Source organism: Oryx dammah, unplaced genomic scaffold, assembly GCF_014754425.2.
Source record: "Oryx dammah isolate SB20612 unplaced genomic scaffold, SCBI_Odam_1.1 HiC_scaffold_9, whole genome shotgun sequence".
NCBI lineage: Eukaryota > Metazoa > Chordata > Mammalia > Artiodactyla > Bovidae > Oryx > Oryx dammah.
This window is the reverse complement of record NW_024070193.1, coordinates 15,589,717-15,607,893: the sequence shown is the minus strand read 5'-3', so window position 1 is coordinate 15,607,893 and position 18,177 is coordinate 15,589,717. Positions and strand designations below refer to the sequence as shown.

Genomic DNA, 18,177 nt, shown 5'->3' with positions numbered 1-18,177 from the left:
GGCCAATAGAAACTCACTCATAAAGCTTCTTTACTCATAAGAAAGGGGAACATGACCAAGGTCTCAGGCTAGGACTGGAGAGGGTCCTGACTGTCCATCCCCACGAAGTGCACTTTTTTCTCATTAAGTGGTTTTTAGCCTGTAGTATGGCTCAAAGGTGAACTTCTTGGGTGCTGGGCTACGCCCTGTGAACCAGCTGAAATGATACAGCGTTTTGTTGGTGTATGCTTCTGTATTGATTTCTGGGGATAATCTATAGCTTCTGACTGATTCTTACAGAAATCAGTGACCTAGAAAAGCATAGGAACCGCTGAACTTAATGTTTCAATATTGTCATTTAAAAACTTATCAGTGTTTTGCCTATGTTCTCCTCTTGGAGTTTTATAGTTGCTGGTCTTATATTTAGATCTTTAATCCATTTTGAGTTTATCTTTGTGTGCGGTGTTAGAAAGTGATCTAGTTTCATTCTTTTACAAGTGGTTGACCAGTGTTCCCAGCACCACTTGTTAAAGAGATTGTCTTTACTCCATTGTATATTCTTGCCTCCTTTGTCAAAGATAAGGTGTCCATATGTGTGTGGATTTATCTCTGGGCTTTCTATTTTGTTCCATTGATCTATATTTCTGTCTTTGTGCCAATACCATACTGTCTTGATGACTGTGGCTTTGTAGTAGAGCCTGAAGTCAGGCAAGTTGATTCCTCCAGTTCCATTCTTCTTTCTCAAGATTGCTTTGGCTATTCGAGGTTTTTTGTATTTCCATACAAATCTTGAAATTATTTGTTCTAGTTCTGTGAAAAATATCGCTGGTAGCTTGATAGGGATTGCATTGAATTTGTAAATTGCTTTGGGTAGTATACTCATTTTCACTATATTGATTCTTCCGATCCATGAGCATGGTATATTTCTCCATCTATTAGTGTCCTCTTTGATTTCTTTCATCAGTCCTCTATGATCCACCTCCCAGAATTCTGGAAATAAAAGCAAAAATAAACAAATGGGACCTAATTAAAATTAAAAGCTTCTGCACAACAAAGGAAAATATAAGCAAAGTGAAAAGACAGCCTTCCGAATGGGAGAAAATAATAGCAAATGAAGCAACTGACAAACAACTAAATTCAAAAATATACAAGCAACTCCTGCAGCTCAATTCCAGAAAAATAAACGACCCAATCAAAAAATGGGCCAAAGAGCTAAATAGACATTTCTCCAAAGAAGATATATGGATGGCTAACAAACACATGAAAAGATGCTCAACATCACTCATTATTAGAGAAATGCTAATCAAAACCACAATGAGGTACCACTTCACACCAGACAGAATGGCTGCGATCCAAAAATCTGCAAGCAATAAATGCTGGAGAGGGTGTGGAGAGAAGGGAACCCTCCTACACTGTTGGTGGAAATGCAAACTAGTACAGCCACTATGGAGAACAGTGTGGAGATTCCTTAAAAAATTGCAAATAGAACTGCCTTATGACCCAGCAATCCCACTGCTGGGCATACACACCGAGGAAACCAGAATTGAAAGAGACACATGTACCCCAATGTTCATCGTAGCACTGTTTATAATAGCCAGGACATGGAAACAACCTAGATGTCCATCAGCAGATGAATGAATAAGAAAGCTGTGGTACATATACACAATGGAGTATTACTCAGCCATTAAAAAGAATCCATTTGAATCAGTTCTGATGAGATGGATGAAACTGGAGCCGATTATACAGAGTGAAGTAAGCCAGAAAGAAAAACACCAATACAGTATACTAACACATATATATGGAATTTAGAAAGATGGCAATGATGACCCTGTATGCAGGACAGCAAAAAAGACACAGATGTGTATAGTAGACTTTTGGATTCAGTGGGAGAGGGAGAGGGTGGGATGATTTGGGAGAATGGCATTGAAACATGTATAATATCATGTAAGAATCGAATTGCCAGTCTATGTCCGATGCAGGATATGGCACACGGGGCTGGTATGCGGGGATGACCCAGAGAGTTGTTGTGGGGAGGGTGGGGGGAGGGGGGTTCATGTTTGGGAACGCATGTACACCCATGGTGGATTCATGTCAATGTATGGCAAAACCAATAAAGAATTGTAAAGTAAAAGAAGTGAGCCAGAAAGAAAAACACCAATACAGTATACTAACACATATATATGGAATTTAGGAAGATGGCAATGATGACCCTGTATGCAGGACAGCAAAAAAGACACAGATGTGTATAGCGGACTTTTGGACTCAGAGGGAGAGGGAGAGGGTGTGATGATTTGGGAGAATGGCATTGAAACATGTATAATACCATGTAAGAATCGAAATACCAGTCTATGTCTGATGCAGGATATGACACGCTTGGGGCTGACGCGCGGGGATGACCCAGAGAGATGTTGTGGGGAGGGGGCTGGGAGGGGGGTTCATGTTTGGGAATGCATGTACACCTGTGGTGGATTCATGTCAATCTATGCCAAAACCAATACAGAATTGTAAAGTAAAAATTAAAAATAAATAAATAAATAAATAAAAGAAATAGTTTTATAAAAATAAAATAAAATAAAATGTCAAAAAAAAATAAATAAAATAAAATAAAAACTTATCAGTTCAGTGCAGTCACTCAGTCATGTCCCACTCTTTGCAACCCTATGAATCGCAGCACACCAGGCCTCCCTGTCCATCACCAACTCCCAGAGCTTACTCAAACTCATGTCCACTGAGTCGGTGATGCCATCCAACCATCTCATCCTCTGTCGTCCCCTTCTCCTCCTGCCTCCAATCTCTCACAGCATCAGGGTCTTTTCCAATGAGTCAACTCTTCACATGAGGTGGCCAAAGTACTGGAGTTTCAGCTTCAGCATCAGTCCTTCCAATGAACACCCGGGACTGATCTCCTTTAGGATGGACTGGTTGGATCTCCTTGCAGTCCAAGGGACTCTCAAGAGTCTTCTCCAACACCACAATTCAAAAACATCAATTCTTCGATGCTCAGCCTTCTTCACAGTCCAACTCTCACATCCATACATGACCACAGGAAAAACCATAGCCTTGACTAGACGGACCTTTGTTGGCAAAGTAGTGTCTCTGCTTTTTAATATGCTATGTAGGTTGGTCATCACTTTCCTTCCAAGGAGTAAGTGTATTTTAATTTCATGGCTGCAGTCACCATCTGCAGTGATTTTGGAGCTCAGAAAAATAGAGTCTGACACTGTTTCCACTGTTTCCCCATCTATTTCCCATGAAGTGATGGGACCAGATGCCGTGATCTTCGTTTTCTGAATGTTGAGCTTTAAGCCAACTTTTTCACTCTCCTCTTTCACTTTAAAAACTATAGAGTACTACCAATGGTATTTGTTACAGAGCTAGAACAAAGAATTTTACAATTTGTATGGAAATACAAAAAACCTTGAATAGACAAATCAATCTTGAGAAAGAAGAATGGAACTGGAGGAATCAACCTCCCTGACTTCAGACTCTACTACAAAGCCACGGTCATCATACAGTTTGGTACTGGCAAAAGGCAGAAATATAGATCAATGGAACAAAATAGAAAACCCAGAGATAAATCCATGCACCTCTGGACACCTTATCTTTGACAAAGGAGGCAAGAATATACAATGGAGAAACGACAACCTCTTTAACAACTGGTGCTGGGAAAACTGGTCAACCAGTTGTAAAAGAATGAAACTAGAATACTTTCTAACACCATACACAAAAATAAACTCAAAATAGATTAAAGATCTAAACGTAAGACCAGAAACTATAAAACTCCTAGGGGAGAACATAGCAAAACACTCTCCGACATAAATCACAGCAGGATCCTCTATGACCCACCTCCCAGAATATTGGAAATAAAAGCAAAAATAAACAAATGGGACCTAATTAAAAGCTTCTGCACAACAAAGGAAACTATAAGCAAGGTGAAAAGACAGCCTTCAGAATGGGAGAAAATAATAGCAAATGAAGCAACTGACAAAGAATCTCAAAAATATATAAGCAACTCCTGCAGCTCAATTCCAGGAAAATAAACGACCCAATCAAAAAATGGACCAAAGAACTAAACAGACATTTCTCCAAAGAAGACATACAGATGGCTAACAAATGCATGAAAAGATGCTCAACATCACTCATTATCAGAGAAATGCAAATCAAAACCACAATGAGGTACCATTTCACGCCAGTCAGAATGGCTGTGATCCAAAAGTCTACATGCAATAAATGCTGGAGAGGGTGTGGAGAAAAGGGAACCCTCTTACACTGTTGGTGGGAATGCAAACTAGTACAGCCACTGTGGAGAACAGTGTGGAGATTACTTAAAAAACTGCAAATAGAGTAAGTAAAATCTTGTCTTCCCTCATCCCTTCACCCAGATGCTCCTGGGGAACTTCTGTAGTTTATTTAAGATCATTGCCTAATGGGTGCACCTTTCAGATGATTAAGGGTAGTTGGAGCACCAGCAGCCAACTCATCTTACTCTAAGTTTAGAAAGATTTGGCTAGCACTCACATGTTAAAATCACTTTGCAGTAGTTAAAGCATAGAGAGCTGGGATCTCTACATATAAAGGCTGAAAACACTGAGACTAACTTAATCCAAATTCATTTTTCACCACCATCCAATGTGGGTGTTCAATAGACTTTTCACATGACATTTCAGGAACCCAGATTACTTTTCTCTTGGGGTTCTGCCATCTTCTTGGGTCTTGTGTTCCTTTAGCAGCAGGCAGAAAAAGAGGGAGATGTGGACAGGTTAAGAGATTGCTAAGGCCTTGAGTTCCTCATTATCACCCATATTCCACTGGCCAGAAATGTTACCTGGTCTCACCTGAAACAAGGGTGGTGGTGGTAGCATTTCCTAACAATAGCCCCACGCTAATGAAGAGGAACAAAATCTTTATTGGGCAACTGATCCTTTCTGCTACAATCAGAGTGTGCTTTTTAAGGATCCCAAATCTTAGAGATGAATAGAGTTGCTGAGATGGGACTTTTAGGCAATCTATAAAGTTTTCCCTGTGGCTCAGATGGTAAAGAATCTGTCTGCAATGTGGGAGATCTGAGTTCGATCCCTGGGTTGGAAAGATCCCCTGCAGAAGGGAAAAGTTTCCCACTCCAGTATTCTGGCCTAGAGAATTCCATGGACTGTATAGTCCATGGGGTCACAAAGAGTTGGACCCAACTGAGTGACTTTCACATAAAGTTTTCATGTGGCTCATAATCTTCACTTACCTGACACCTTAAGATTAAGGTGATCCTCAGAAACTATGAAGTCTGAGTTGATTGAAATATGTTTAAAATAGGAAAATTACAGTTCTTGGGTAATTGGAAATTTTATTTATTTTTTTAAGGAGTGACAGAAAGATTTGGGGCTGGTTTTTGAATGACCTAAATCAAATCCCTTATGATTATACAGTGGAAGTGAGAAATAGATTTAAGGGCCTAGATCTGATAGATAGAGTGCCTGATGAACTATGGAATGAGGTTTGTGACATTGTACAGGAGACAGGGATCAAGACCATCCCCATGGAAAAGAAATGCAAAAAAGCAAAATGGCTGTCTGAGGAGGCCTTACAAATAGCTGTGAAAAGAAGAGAGGTGAAAAGCAAAGGAGAAAAGCAAATATATAAGCATCTGAATGCAGAGTTCCAGAGAATAGCAAGAAGAGATAAGAAAGTCTTCTTCAGTGATCAATGCAAAGAAATAGAGGAAAAGAACAGAATGGGAAAGACTAGAGATCTCTTCAAGAAAATTAGAGATGCCAAGGGAACATTTCATGCAAAGATGGGCTCGATAAAGGACAGAAATGGTATGGACCTAACAGAAGCAGAAGATATTAAGAAGAGGTGGCAAGAATACACAGAAGAACTGTGCAAAAAAGATCTTTATGACCCAGCTAATCATGATGGTGTGATCACTAATCTAGAACAAGACATCCTGGAATGTGAAGTCAAGTGGGCCTTAGAAAGCATCACTACGAACAAAGCTAGTGGAGGTGATGGAATTCCAGTTGAGCTGTTTCAAATCCTGAAAGATGATGCTGTGAAAGTGCTGCACTCAATATGCCAGCAAATTTGGAAAACTCAGCAGTGGGCAGAGGACTGGAAAAGGTCAGTTTTCATTCCAATCCCAAAGGAAGGCAATGCCAAAGAATGCTCAAACTACCGCACAATTGCACTCATCTCACATGCTAGTAAAATAATACTCAAAATTCTCCAAGCCAGGCTTCAGCAATACATGAACCGTGAACTTCCTGATGTTTAAGCTGGTTTTAGAAAAGGCAGAGGAACCAGAGATCAAATTGCCAACATCCACTGGATCATGGCAAAAGCAAGAGAGTTCCAGAAAAACATCTATTTCTCTTTATTGACTATGCCAAAGCCTTTGACTGTGTGGATCACAATAAACTGTGGAAAATTCTGAAAGAGATGGGAATACCAGACCACCTGACATGCCTCTTGAGAAATCTGTATGCAGGTCAGGAAGCAACAGTTAGAACTGGACATGGAACAACAGACTGGTTCCAAATCGGAAAAGGAGTATGTCAAGGCTGTCTATTGTCACCCTGCTTATTTAACTTCTATGCAGAGTACATCATGAGAAACGCTGGACTGGAAGAAACACAAGCTGGAATCAAGATTGCCGGGAGAAATATCAATAACCTCAGATATGCAGATGACACCACCCTTATGGCAGAAAGTGAAGAGGAGCTAAAAGGCCTCTTGATGAAAGTGAAAGAGGAGAGTGAAAAAGTTGGCTTAAAGCTCAACATTCGGAAAACAAAGATCATGGCATCTGGTCCCATCACTTCATGGGAAATAGATGGGGAAACAGTGGAAATGGTGGGGCTCCAAAATTACTGCAGATGGTGACTGCAGCCATGAAATTAAAAGATGCTTACTCCTTGGAAGAAAAGTTATGACTAACCTAGATAGTATATTCAAAAGCAGAGACATTACTTTGCTGACTAAGGTCCATCTAGTCAAGGCTATGGTTTTTCCAGTGGTCATGTATGGATGTGAGAGTTGGACTGTGAAGAAGGCTGAGTGCTAAAGAACTGATGTTTTTGAACTGTGGTGTTGGAGAAGACTCTTGAGAGTCCCTTGGACTGCAAGGAGATCCAACGAGTCCATTCTGAAGGAGATCAGCCCTGGGATTTCTTTGGAAGGAATGATGCTAAGGGTGAAACTCCAGTACTTTGGCCACCTCATGCGAAGAGTTGACTCATTGGAAAAGACTCTGATGCTAGGAGGGATTGGGGGCAGGAGGAGAAGGGGACGACCCAGAATGAGATGGCTGGATGGCATCACTGACTCAATGGACATGAGTCTGAGTACCTCCAGGAGTTGGTGATGGACAGCGAGGCCTGGCGTCCTGCGATTCATGGGGTTGCAAAGAGTTGGATGGGACTGAACTGAACTGATAATAGGACTTGTATAGTCATAGCAAAGAGAACTCTATTTTCATATTTGCAAAACTATTGCTACAAGTTTAGCTTTGTTATTGAATATTTGCTCTTAAAAATGTTTTCATGCTTGGTAGAAATTAATGGAACATGTTTTTACCCTAATGGTTTTTATCTTTTTTATGTTGCTTAGTTGCTTCACAATTATTTTTGTTTGTTTTATACAAGCTTAAACTCTCTCCTCAAATTATCTTATGATTTTTATTCTGAAACTTCAGTGGCTATGGTATGAAATTATGAATTTCATTCTCAGTTTTTTTCATTAAGATACTTTTGATACCACATGTTATCAGAGTTGTTGACATACCTGTGAAACGTGTTTCTTCTATGACTTACTATGGAACAGTTTTGACAGGTTACTTACTTTCTGTTTTCTCATCTGTAAAATTTTATTGATCCAGTGAATTCCAACAATCTTGGAAGTAATGTTGAGGGCTAATCGACTTTTTCTTTTTTAAAGGCTGAATTCCTTATGTGATGTATATGATAATATACTGAAACTGGGTTCAGTAATACTTGGACTCATTCCTTACAGAAATATTTTAGGGGGAAAAATGGCCTAATTGATGTTGAGACCATTTTGAATAATGCCCAAGCACCAATTCTAATTCTTCTCAAATTCAAGGTTGAGAAATAGTTTTGCATAGTTCTGCTGATTTGTGCCAGTTATGCCTTTGAGGAGAAAATATGCTATAGTCTAGAGGTATAGCAGTAATTCCCCAGTACTGGTCCCTAGACGTATGTACCATGGTCCATGACTATGGTCTTCTTGGGCTGTTGGAAAATAACAACAAAGTAATAGGATATGGGTGAAAGGTTGCCTGTTTTCTTAACCCTGGAATCCAGGGAAGGACTACCTTTTTCTCTGTGACTCTGTTCTGAAAAATTTCTTTCTTGATGAAATGTTCTTTCTTAATGAAATGGTGATGATAATAGATGTTAGTAACAGTGGAAGTAGGGTTATTTTTAATGTCTTTACTTGGATAAAGCCAGAAATTATATTGGTCCTCTTCTTTAACACTCAAGATTTTTCTTTTCCTTTTTAAAAATGTTTGTGGTCCAGTGGAATGTAAAGTCACTCAGTCATGTCTGCCTCTTTGTGACCCCATGGATAGCCCATGGAATTCTCCAGGCCAGAATACTGGAGTGGGTAGCTGTTCCCTTCTCCAAGGGATCTTCCCAACCCAGGGAACATAAAGATCTAGCACTATTCCATGTTGATGTTAAATGACTTTTCTGGAAGCAAATAAATCTTTTAGCATTATCCATAGGGCTTCCCTGGTGGCTCAGAGGTTAACGCGCCTGCCTGCAATGCAGGAGACCTGGGTTCGATCCCTGGGTTCGATCCTTGGGTTCGATCCCTGGGTTGGGAAGATCCTCTGGAGAAGGAAATGGCAGCCCACTCCAGTATTCTTGCCTGGAGAATCTCATGGACAGAGGACCCTGGTGGTCTACAGTCCACAGGGTCGCAAAGAGTCGGACATGACTGAGTGACTTTACTTTCACTTTCATAGGTGACATATAATTCAAATAAGTCTTAATGGAATATTCCATAGATGAGTAACTGTACCAGCAATTTTGACATGTGTAAGCATTTTTATTTATTCCTGTCATTGGCTACTTTCATAAAACTGTTGATAATTATCATTAAGAAAAATAAAGTATGAACCTAATAACCTTATCTGTTCTTTTCTGCCAAGACTATCTTTTAGTCTTGATAGACTTTTTTTTGGAGACATAGAAAAAGTAAGCCTTGAAGCTTAAAATTGTAATTACGTTTTTTTGCTTTTTATCTATAAAGAATTTCTTGAGTTTATATCTGGCTTTAACCATTTTTTCTCCCCTCTAACACTATTGATATTAATGCTGGTTTTAATTTCTTGGCATCATGAATGCACAAACACATCACACACAGATGTGGTTTTGAGCAAGGATTGAAACTGTAAATTAGGAAACAAGAGATTCACAGGGTTTCATCAGACCAATTCACTGCAAAAAGTGACACAGTTGTAAGAAAATGTTTTAAATTGCTCATTTCAAACCTACTTCAGTAGCAAAATACCATGCGTGCAGCAGATTTGCAACCACGTTAGTCATTTTCTTTCCTCTGCTTCCTTGCTGTGTTTGTATTGGGAGCACAGAGTAATGTAATTTAGTAAATTATGATTTGATGGCTGGGCAACAGCCCCAGTGTTGAACAGTATTTGGATTATGATTACTTGCTGGCTTTGTCACAGTTGACATTAATTATTGATGGAAGTTTCAGAAATAGCGCATGTGCCAGGAGCTTTTCACCGGATCGCAAGCTCCAGGCAGCAGGGATGCTAACAAGGGTGGGGGAAGAGGCACCTGTGGCTTGTTTATGTCTGTACACTGTGAGCCTGGACCGGGTGGGCTGAGTGGTACCTGTGCATAAGTCATGGTGTAAGGGAAGGATGAACCGTCAGGCTTATTTCTATCGTGTTCCTCCCCAGGAATTACACCGAAGAAGCCAACTTCAGCCGGAGCCAGCCAAGACGAAGGCTCTCCAGACTGTCATTGAAATGAAGGTAGGAGCTATTCACATTTTTCAAAAACAGCTGTTTCCTCAGAGTTTGTTCTAAACTTGATGGTGACTAACACAAACACATGAAATGGACGGTTGTGTTTTCCTTAGGAACCCTGATGGGTGCTTTTCTTCTGGATTTTTTTTTTTTTTTTTTTTGCCTTCTCGGGTATATTTAATTTATTGACTCTTTAATGAGGATGCTTTTTCTGGGCAAAAGAATAAAGGGCTCAAGTATCCTTTGGCAGAAAGGAGCTGGCTTCATTTCCAGAGCATAGCCAGTGCTTTCAACCCTAACGGAGGTTTTGTGTGTGCTTTAAAAGTAAATTTCTAAAGCTAGAATAATTCTTTTTTCTTCTCTCCATTCACATGACAATGAAAAGACACCTTGAGAAACTAAGATTTGGCAAAGATAAGTTGTTTTTTGTGCAGTGGAGGTGTTAAATAAGTAAAATTATGCTATCAGCAAAATTTACTTTTCAAAGAATAATAACTTTCTTATGACTTCAGTATTTTCTCCTAAGTCTGAAATTAATAATTATTAAATACAAAGTACTCTATTTAACTGGGGGAGCATAGAGATATTTAAAAGAAGCAAAGATCCTCCTGGATGGATTTAGGGCATTTAAAGAATAATGTAGTATATAATGATGACTGAGCCTTTAAGAAACCAATCTATGAAACCCAGTTGCTTTGTCAGTTTATAAAGATTTGAAGTCTTTTACTTTCAGTTTTTGCCCAAAGGAAGCAAATAGTAGAGTATTTCTTGTAAGAATAAATAATTATTGATTTTAGTTCCATGAGGGAAAAAAATTAATAATGATAATGTTTGGAATTTGGATATTTCATGCCTAAGTATAACATTTGAGAGTTTGTTGGTCACTATCTTTCTACAAAAGAATTCTAAAGCTTCCTGATAGGGTAATGGTTTTTCTGTCTTGGAACACTTTATTTTGGATTGTCTGCCAAAAAATTCCCAAGTCCGGGGGAAAGGAAACTAATACAAGCTACTGAGTTCCTGGCATTACAAGTCTAACTTGAGTTTGTTTATTTTTTCCCTAGTCAATGACAATGTCTTCATCTAAGTGGATTTTTTTTTTGAAATAACGTAGAACATTTACTTTAAGACTTTATGTCCCCTAAGTGAGGTTACATGATTCATGGTACTTATAAATACATTTGCAGCAAATTGATTTGAAAAATATTATCAAAGGGATCAAATGCCAGTAAGGTTAAAAAATAATTGCTAATCTTGGCTCATCTGTTCTTTTTGGATTTGCATAATTTTGACTTATTTTGTAAATTAACTATTCTACGCTTGTAGGGGAGTATAGAATCTCATAACAGAGATTTCTTCCTCACTTCACATTGGAACCAAACTTGAAACTTGGCTAAGGCTTAAAAAAAAAAAAAAAGAATAGAAAAGGAAAAAGACAAGACAAAAGATTTTATTTCAGTTTTCTGCAAAGAGTCATTCAGTCTCCTTTCTACCTACCTCCATACCTACCTCCCCAGTCCCAACACAATTAGCAATATAAGCTGCTGCTGCTGCTAAGTCACTTCAGTCATGTCCGACTCTGTGCGACCCCATAGAGGGCAGCCAACCAGGTTCCCCTGTCCCTGGGATTCTCCAGGCAAGAACACTGGAGTGGGTTGCCATTTCCTTCTCCAATGCATGAAAGTGAAAAGTGAAAGTGAAGTTGCTCAGTCGTGTCCGACTCCTAGCGACCCCATGGACTGCAGCCCACCAGGCTCCTCCGTCCATGGGATTTTCCAGGCAAGAGTACTGGAGTGGGGTGCCATTGCCTTCTCCGCAGTAATAGAAGAGGATGTATATAAAACTATTTCCAAAGCATTCTTTGTTTTTTTTTAAAGGAAAGATTGTGTTTCAAAACTCTTTGGAGAAACCAGGAGTGGCATCTCTCCCAGAGTAGTGGTCATTTTCCTGTTAAAGGTCTCTGTAAAAAGACTATTAGTGCTTTCTTGTGATTTTAAGCATAAAGTCTGTTTGCTCATAGCTTACTCTTTTTAGCATCATATGTTTTATTAGAAAACAAAAAATAGTAATAGGTATTACTATTTAATAGTTAATTAAAAACACTCCTTTGGGCTATCTACATAAGAAGGCCACATAAAATATGTTTTAAATTATAAAATATAATTTTTAGGGCAAATTCACTCCATATGTTATCAGTAAATTGAGTCTGGAGTTTTGTTTTTATTTAAATGGATGCCAGTGATGCTGATTGGTAGAAGAACACATTTTAGGACAATTGATAATCAATATACTGTCAGGAAACTGAGCCTGGAGTTCTTCTGTTGTCTTTGAATGCCTGTTAATTTACAAAGCACTGCCTTCTGTTTTGTCAGTGAAGTCTGGGTCCCATTAGCATCTATACTCAGTGTGCATAAATTGAGTTATGGGGGCAGCTGGTAGAAGGTCATCTCCTCAGTCATGTGTGTAAGTAAGGCTGTGTGATGAAGGCTGTGATCTCTTCTGATTTTGTATATTATGTTTCTGTGAAATGGGAGGGAATATTGGAAACCCATATTTTATAAGCATTAGGGTTGACTACCAAATAGAACTAACCCTTAAAACTAATAGGTGTAACTTGAGACAGGGTTGTATTTTAATTTAAACACCTTTGGATAAAGGTGTCATATACTACCTTGGCAAAACCTGAAGTTAAAAGGAGCTTTCCTGGAGTCAGTTGGACATTTAGTTTTGGGGGAGGTAACATGAATTAAGGGTTTAGAAGTTACCCCTACTTTTCTCTTACTTCTTAAAGAAACTGAGGATGAAATTATGAGTCTTCATCTTCTCCAAAAATATCCATCAACTTGGAAAGTTGTTATGAAAATCTGTGAAATCTTGCCCCAACTAGAGCTCTTTTATAGCCACAGCCTGGTAGTTCTAGATGTCTGTGTACCTCTCCGGGCTTTTAGAGTTGTGAAAAGACATCTCTGTCGGGGAGGGCCATCGGCATACACCGAAGTGGGGGCAGTTCTCTTGCAGCCATCACAACTGCTGTCAGCCAGTTCAGTCAGGGGGGCTAAAGTCACCTGAATAAATATGAAAGGAAGCAAAGGAAATGAAGTTCTTTGTGATTTATCTTCTTGCAGGAAGCTCCAAGTTTTAATTTTGATCCTGATCTGGTCTGGCAGGTATGTTCCAGGGTTGCACTTAGAACATTGTGTCTTTCAGAAAAATTAGTTTTCCTGTAGATGTTGTGGTGCTCCTCCTTTTCTTGCCTTTGTGACTAAAGATTCTTTACTAAGCTTCCCTTTCCTGCTCTTATGGAGAACAATTAAAAATGTAGTTAAATGATTTGTTCCCCCTCTTTTCTTTTAATTCCTTGAATGTGTTTTAACCTACTTCTGTTATAAATTTGACATGTCATAAACGTGACATTCAAAAGTTTCACTTTCTTGGGTTCATTCATAAAGCTGTATCTAGTGTTTTTTTTAAAAATGAAAATGAATTATAGTAGCAACAGTACTTGTCAGATAATGTTTTTTTTTCTTAGTTAAAACTTCTAAGTGAATGAAAATCTAATTTAAAATGGTTAAAGCCTAAAGGAAATGTATTGACTCACGTAACTGGGAAAAACAAGATATTGTTCAGGAATAGCTTGCTCCTCGGGCTCAAAGATGTTAACAGATTCCATTTTCTCTCATTCAATCTCTCTTTTTAGGTTTCTTCATGTAAGTCTGTTTCCAGACAGCCCCTTTCTGTCTGTCTGAGCAAAGTGGCTGCAGCATCTCCAACAATCACAGATGGAAGGGATAGGGAGAAGACTGTGTTTTTAAAAAATGCAAAAAAAAAAAAAAAAAAAAAAAAGGAAAAACAACCAACCCTAGAATAATAACAATTACTGAGATGGACCATACAATTTCACTCGAAATTTAACAACTCAGGCCGTAAGAAAAAACTTGAAATTCTCTAAATTCCATTAGCTTAATAAGTTAGATGACACTCATCAAGAAAAACTTTGTTAGTGCTAAATTCAGCACAGTTTATCAGATGGGATATATGAGTGACATATGGGTTTCAGTAAGAGTTGCAGATAATGTACTTGATCTGGTGAACTTGTTAGCTGAAGTGGATTAAGAAGCTAGCGGCATAATGTGACTATATGACAGTATTTCTGTGGCAACTGAAGTGCGGATTGTGGTTATTTAGGTTTCTTGTCACATAATCAGCTGTGGCACTTTTTGTGTCACGAGTGGTTCTTCTTATGTAACATTTATCCCGGCTAAGCTTTTCTATGGAAACTGAGTAGTAAGCAGTTCAATACTGAGCTTGACCAAGTTGCTGCCTCGTAGATGTGCTAGTGGTGAAAGAATATGACTTTGTGTTCAAGTGCTACCTCTAATGGTGAGGTTGATCTTTTGATTTTAAATCCACAAACCAAACCTTGTCTTTGTGTTCAGGCAGATGTCTACTGTTCTTCTGCATGGGGTTGACTGACCTGTAGTTGAGCTAATTTTCCGTTAAGAGATAGCTTGGTGTTTGATCAAATTCAGGCAGTTCAGTTTCACCAGGCGTGGGAGGGATACACTGGAGCGTGGGAAGGCAAGAACTACCTGGTAACTTTTCCCAGCATCACATAATTAGGAAGGGAAAGATTTTGATTTCAAACCTTGGCCATTGAATGCATCCCACTTCCCACTGTGAATATAATTTGAGTCCTGGGATCTAGTCAGGAATACCATGAAGTGGCTGAAATGTTTTCTTTGGCTCAAGGGCCTACCTAGGTTTATGTTACCCATCTTTTGAACTGTTATTTTATATGAGTCAAAACATGGCAGTCAGAATTATTTTTTCTCCCAAGATTATGTGTTCATTGCAAATTTGTGTCAAGCTTCGTTTTTCTAGTCAAGGCATTATGTTGGATCTTAGGCCTTGAAAATAGGCCATGGCTCTTTTTGTGGCTACTAAGAAGAATTAACAACAAGGAAAAAAAAAATCCTACCTGTATCACCAGTGACATCTACAGCTCAAACACCACTAACCACACATGGAGAACCAGGTATGAGGCATCTGACATGTAATAACCCATGAGTAGCATGAGTAGCCAAATTTCACAGATGAAAAAGCCGTGTTTTAGAGAAAATGTACAGCCTGCCCAAGGTCCTACAGCAGGTATGTTGGCATTTGAGGTATGAACACAGGTTTCTTCTCTGAAGTTCTTAGACTCCCTACTCTTACAGTCTGCTTTTACTGAAGACGATTCCTAAGTTCAGCTGGTTTTTCTTTCCATGCTGTGGAAATTATGCACTGAGTTTTGCCTCTTCGAATAGGTTGAGGCAGCTCATGAGAGCTCAAGAGGTCTATCTGATATTTTTAGTAAGCTGCAATATTGTACTTTGTGCTGTAAGGCAAGATTCATCCTTTTTACATGTATATGTTATCAGCCCTGCAAATGGGCCTCTAAAATATGTACCCTACAGTCAACATATGCCCTGTGTTGTTTTTTTTTTTCTTTTTTCCTGGGTTTTAAGTCTTGCCCTGAAGCTTTTATAGCAACCTGGAGCATAACTCATTTAAACTTGCAAAGCCCTGTGTTTTCGATGTGCACTATGCACTTACAATATAAGAAATTATCCTTTAGCTTATTTTTTCTTGAGCAATTTCTTCATCTTCTCATCTTTCAGCTTAAAAAAAAAAAAAGCCTTGTCCCGTCTAACTATTTTCCTTAAATAAGGGGAAAAAATGTGGGTTTTAAGTGATAGCCAGAAAAAGCAAAATGTCAAGTTAAATGTTAGCTCTGGATGATATATGGTTGTCATTTAGAAGCAGGGAAGATTTTTTTTTTTTAATGAACCTTTTTTTGCTCAAACTCTTCATATATGTGTCTGACTTTAAATGTTCAAGTTGTTAACTTATAATTCCTGCTATAAACAGGTTTATTTTGTGTGAATATAACTCATGAATTTGAATTACAAATACCACTGCTTACCAAGCAGCTTTCTTGTGCACAGCACCATGGTGGGCCTTTCAGAAAAAGTGAGCGCTCAATCTTTAAGGAGCTAATGGAAGGAATAGGGCTCTTATACAAGCCAGGGTCTAAATACTGACCTAAGAACAGCAAACTGGGCTGCAAAAGCTCAGAGGATATTAAATAAGAAAGGGACAGGGAATGTTTTTTAAAGAAGATCGCATTTGAGAAGAGCCTTGAAAAAAATTGGAATTGCTTCCCTGGTGGCTCAGAGGTTAAAGTGTCTGCCTGCAATACGGGAGACCTGGCTTTAATCCCTGGGTCGGGAAGATCCCCTTGAGAAGGAAATGGCAACCTATTCCAGTATTCTTGCCTGGAGAATCCAATGGACGGAGGAACCTGGTGGACTACAGTTCACCGGGTCGCAAGAGTCAGACACGACTGAGTGACTTCACTTTCACTTGAAAAAAATGGCATGATTTTGATAGAGGGTAGAGGGGTTTTTTATAAACAGTAGAAACTATATCGGCAAAGGCAAGGAGGTTGGAAATTATGAGACATATCTGGAGAAGAACAAACCAGTTTGGTTGAGAGAAGACTTTAAAAAGCAATAGAAGATCAAATGAAACCATAGGAAAGTGGGAGAAAAAAATAATAGAGAAAAAAACCTAAAATTAATGAAATAGAAACCAAACACATACAAGTTCAGTTCAGTTGCTCAGTTGTGTCCAACTCTTTGCGACCCCATGGACTACAGCACACCAGGCCTCCCTGTCCCTCACCAACTCCCAGAGCTTACTTAAACTCATGTCCATTGAGTCAGTGATGCCATCCAACCATCTTATCCTCTGTAGTCCCCTTCTCCTCCTGCCTTCAATCCCTCCCAGCATCAGGGTCTTCTCCAATGAGTCAGCTCTTCGCATCAGGTGGCCAAAGTATTAGAGTTTCAGCTTCAGCATCAATCCTTCCAATGAATATTCAGGACTGATTTCCTTTAGGATGGGCTGGTTGGATCTCCTTGCTGTCCAAGGGACTCTCAAATGTCTTCTCCAACACCACAGTTCAAAAGCATCAATTCTTTGGTGCCCAGCTTTCTTTATAGTCCAACTCTCACATCCATACATGACTGCTGGAAAAACCATAGTTTTGACTAGATGGACCTTTGTTGGCAAAGTAATGTCTCTACTTTTTAATAAGCTGTCTAGGTTGGTCATAACTTTTCTTCCAAGGAACAAGCATCTTTTAAGTACATACAAGAGATGTACTTAAAAGTGAACACAAATTCTTTGAGGAGATTAACAGGTGTCCTGGTCAGAATCACTGAGAAAAAGAGGCAGACAAATAAACAATATGAAAATTAAAAGGTGGAATCACTATCAATCTTCAGTTCAGTTCAGTTCAGTCGCTTAGTCGTGTCCGACTCTTTGTGACCCCATGAATCGCAGCACGCCAGGCCTTCCTGTCCATCACCAACTCCCGGAGTTCACTCAGACTCACGTCCATCGAGTCGGTAATGCCATCCAGCCATCTCATCCTCTGGCGTCCCCTTCTCCTCCTGCCCCCAATCCCTCCCAGCATCAGAGTCTTTTCCAATGAGTCAACTCTTTGCATGAGGTGGCCAAAGTACTGGAGTTTCAGCTTTAGCATCATTCCTTCCAAAGAACACCCAGAGCTGATCTCCTTCAAAATGGACTGGTTGGATCTCCTTGCAGTCCAAGGGACTCTCAAGAGTCTTCTCCAACACCACAGTTCAAAAGCATCAATTCTTCAGCTATCAATCTACTGACTTAGAAATATGAGAGCATGCAATTAACATTTTGAAAATAAAGTTGAAATTTTAGGTCAGTTCTTTTAAAAATAGAACTTATTAAGACTGCATGAGAAATAGAATATCTGAGTAGGGCTATATATTAAAAACAAAAATGTTTCTATGGTTTGAAATCTTACCATCAAAAAATATCTAAAAAACAAACCAAACCAAAAACCCTGTAGTTGTAGATGGCTTCTTCAATGAATTTTTACTAGACATTTGAAGAAAAACTGTATCAGTCATACAGAAGCTATATCAGAAAATAGAAAACAAGTGAACACTTCTCATTTTATGAGGCCAGCATAGTCTTGATATCAATACCCAACCAAGCCATTGCAAGAAAGGAAAATTATAGGCAGTCTGTCTCATAAACACTAGTGCAAAATATCCTAGTGAACTAAACCCTGTGGAAATGACCAAGTTGTACTTACT

General features: G+C 39.0%; 1 protein-coding gene across 6 annotated transcripts in view; it reads left to right on the top strand.

Annotated features, from left to right (window-relative positions):
• ERC2 (ELKS/RAB6-interacting/CAST family member 2) overlaps positions 1-18,177 on the top strand; it is a 900,269-nt gene that overhangs the window by 295,392 nt on the left and 586,700 nt on the right. For all 6 annotated transcript variants that reach the window (XM_040246394.1, XM_040246393.1, XM_040246396.1 and 3 more), the window contains exon 4: positions 9,923-9,997. In XM_040246394.1, the coding sequence (XP_040102328.1) occupies positions 9,923-9,997 (75 nt within the window). The remainder of the gene's footprint in view (positions 1-9,922; positions 9,998-18,177) is intronic.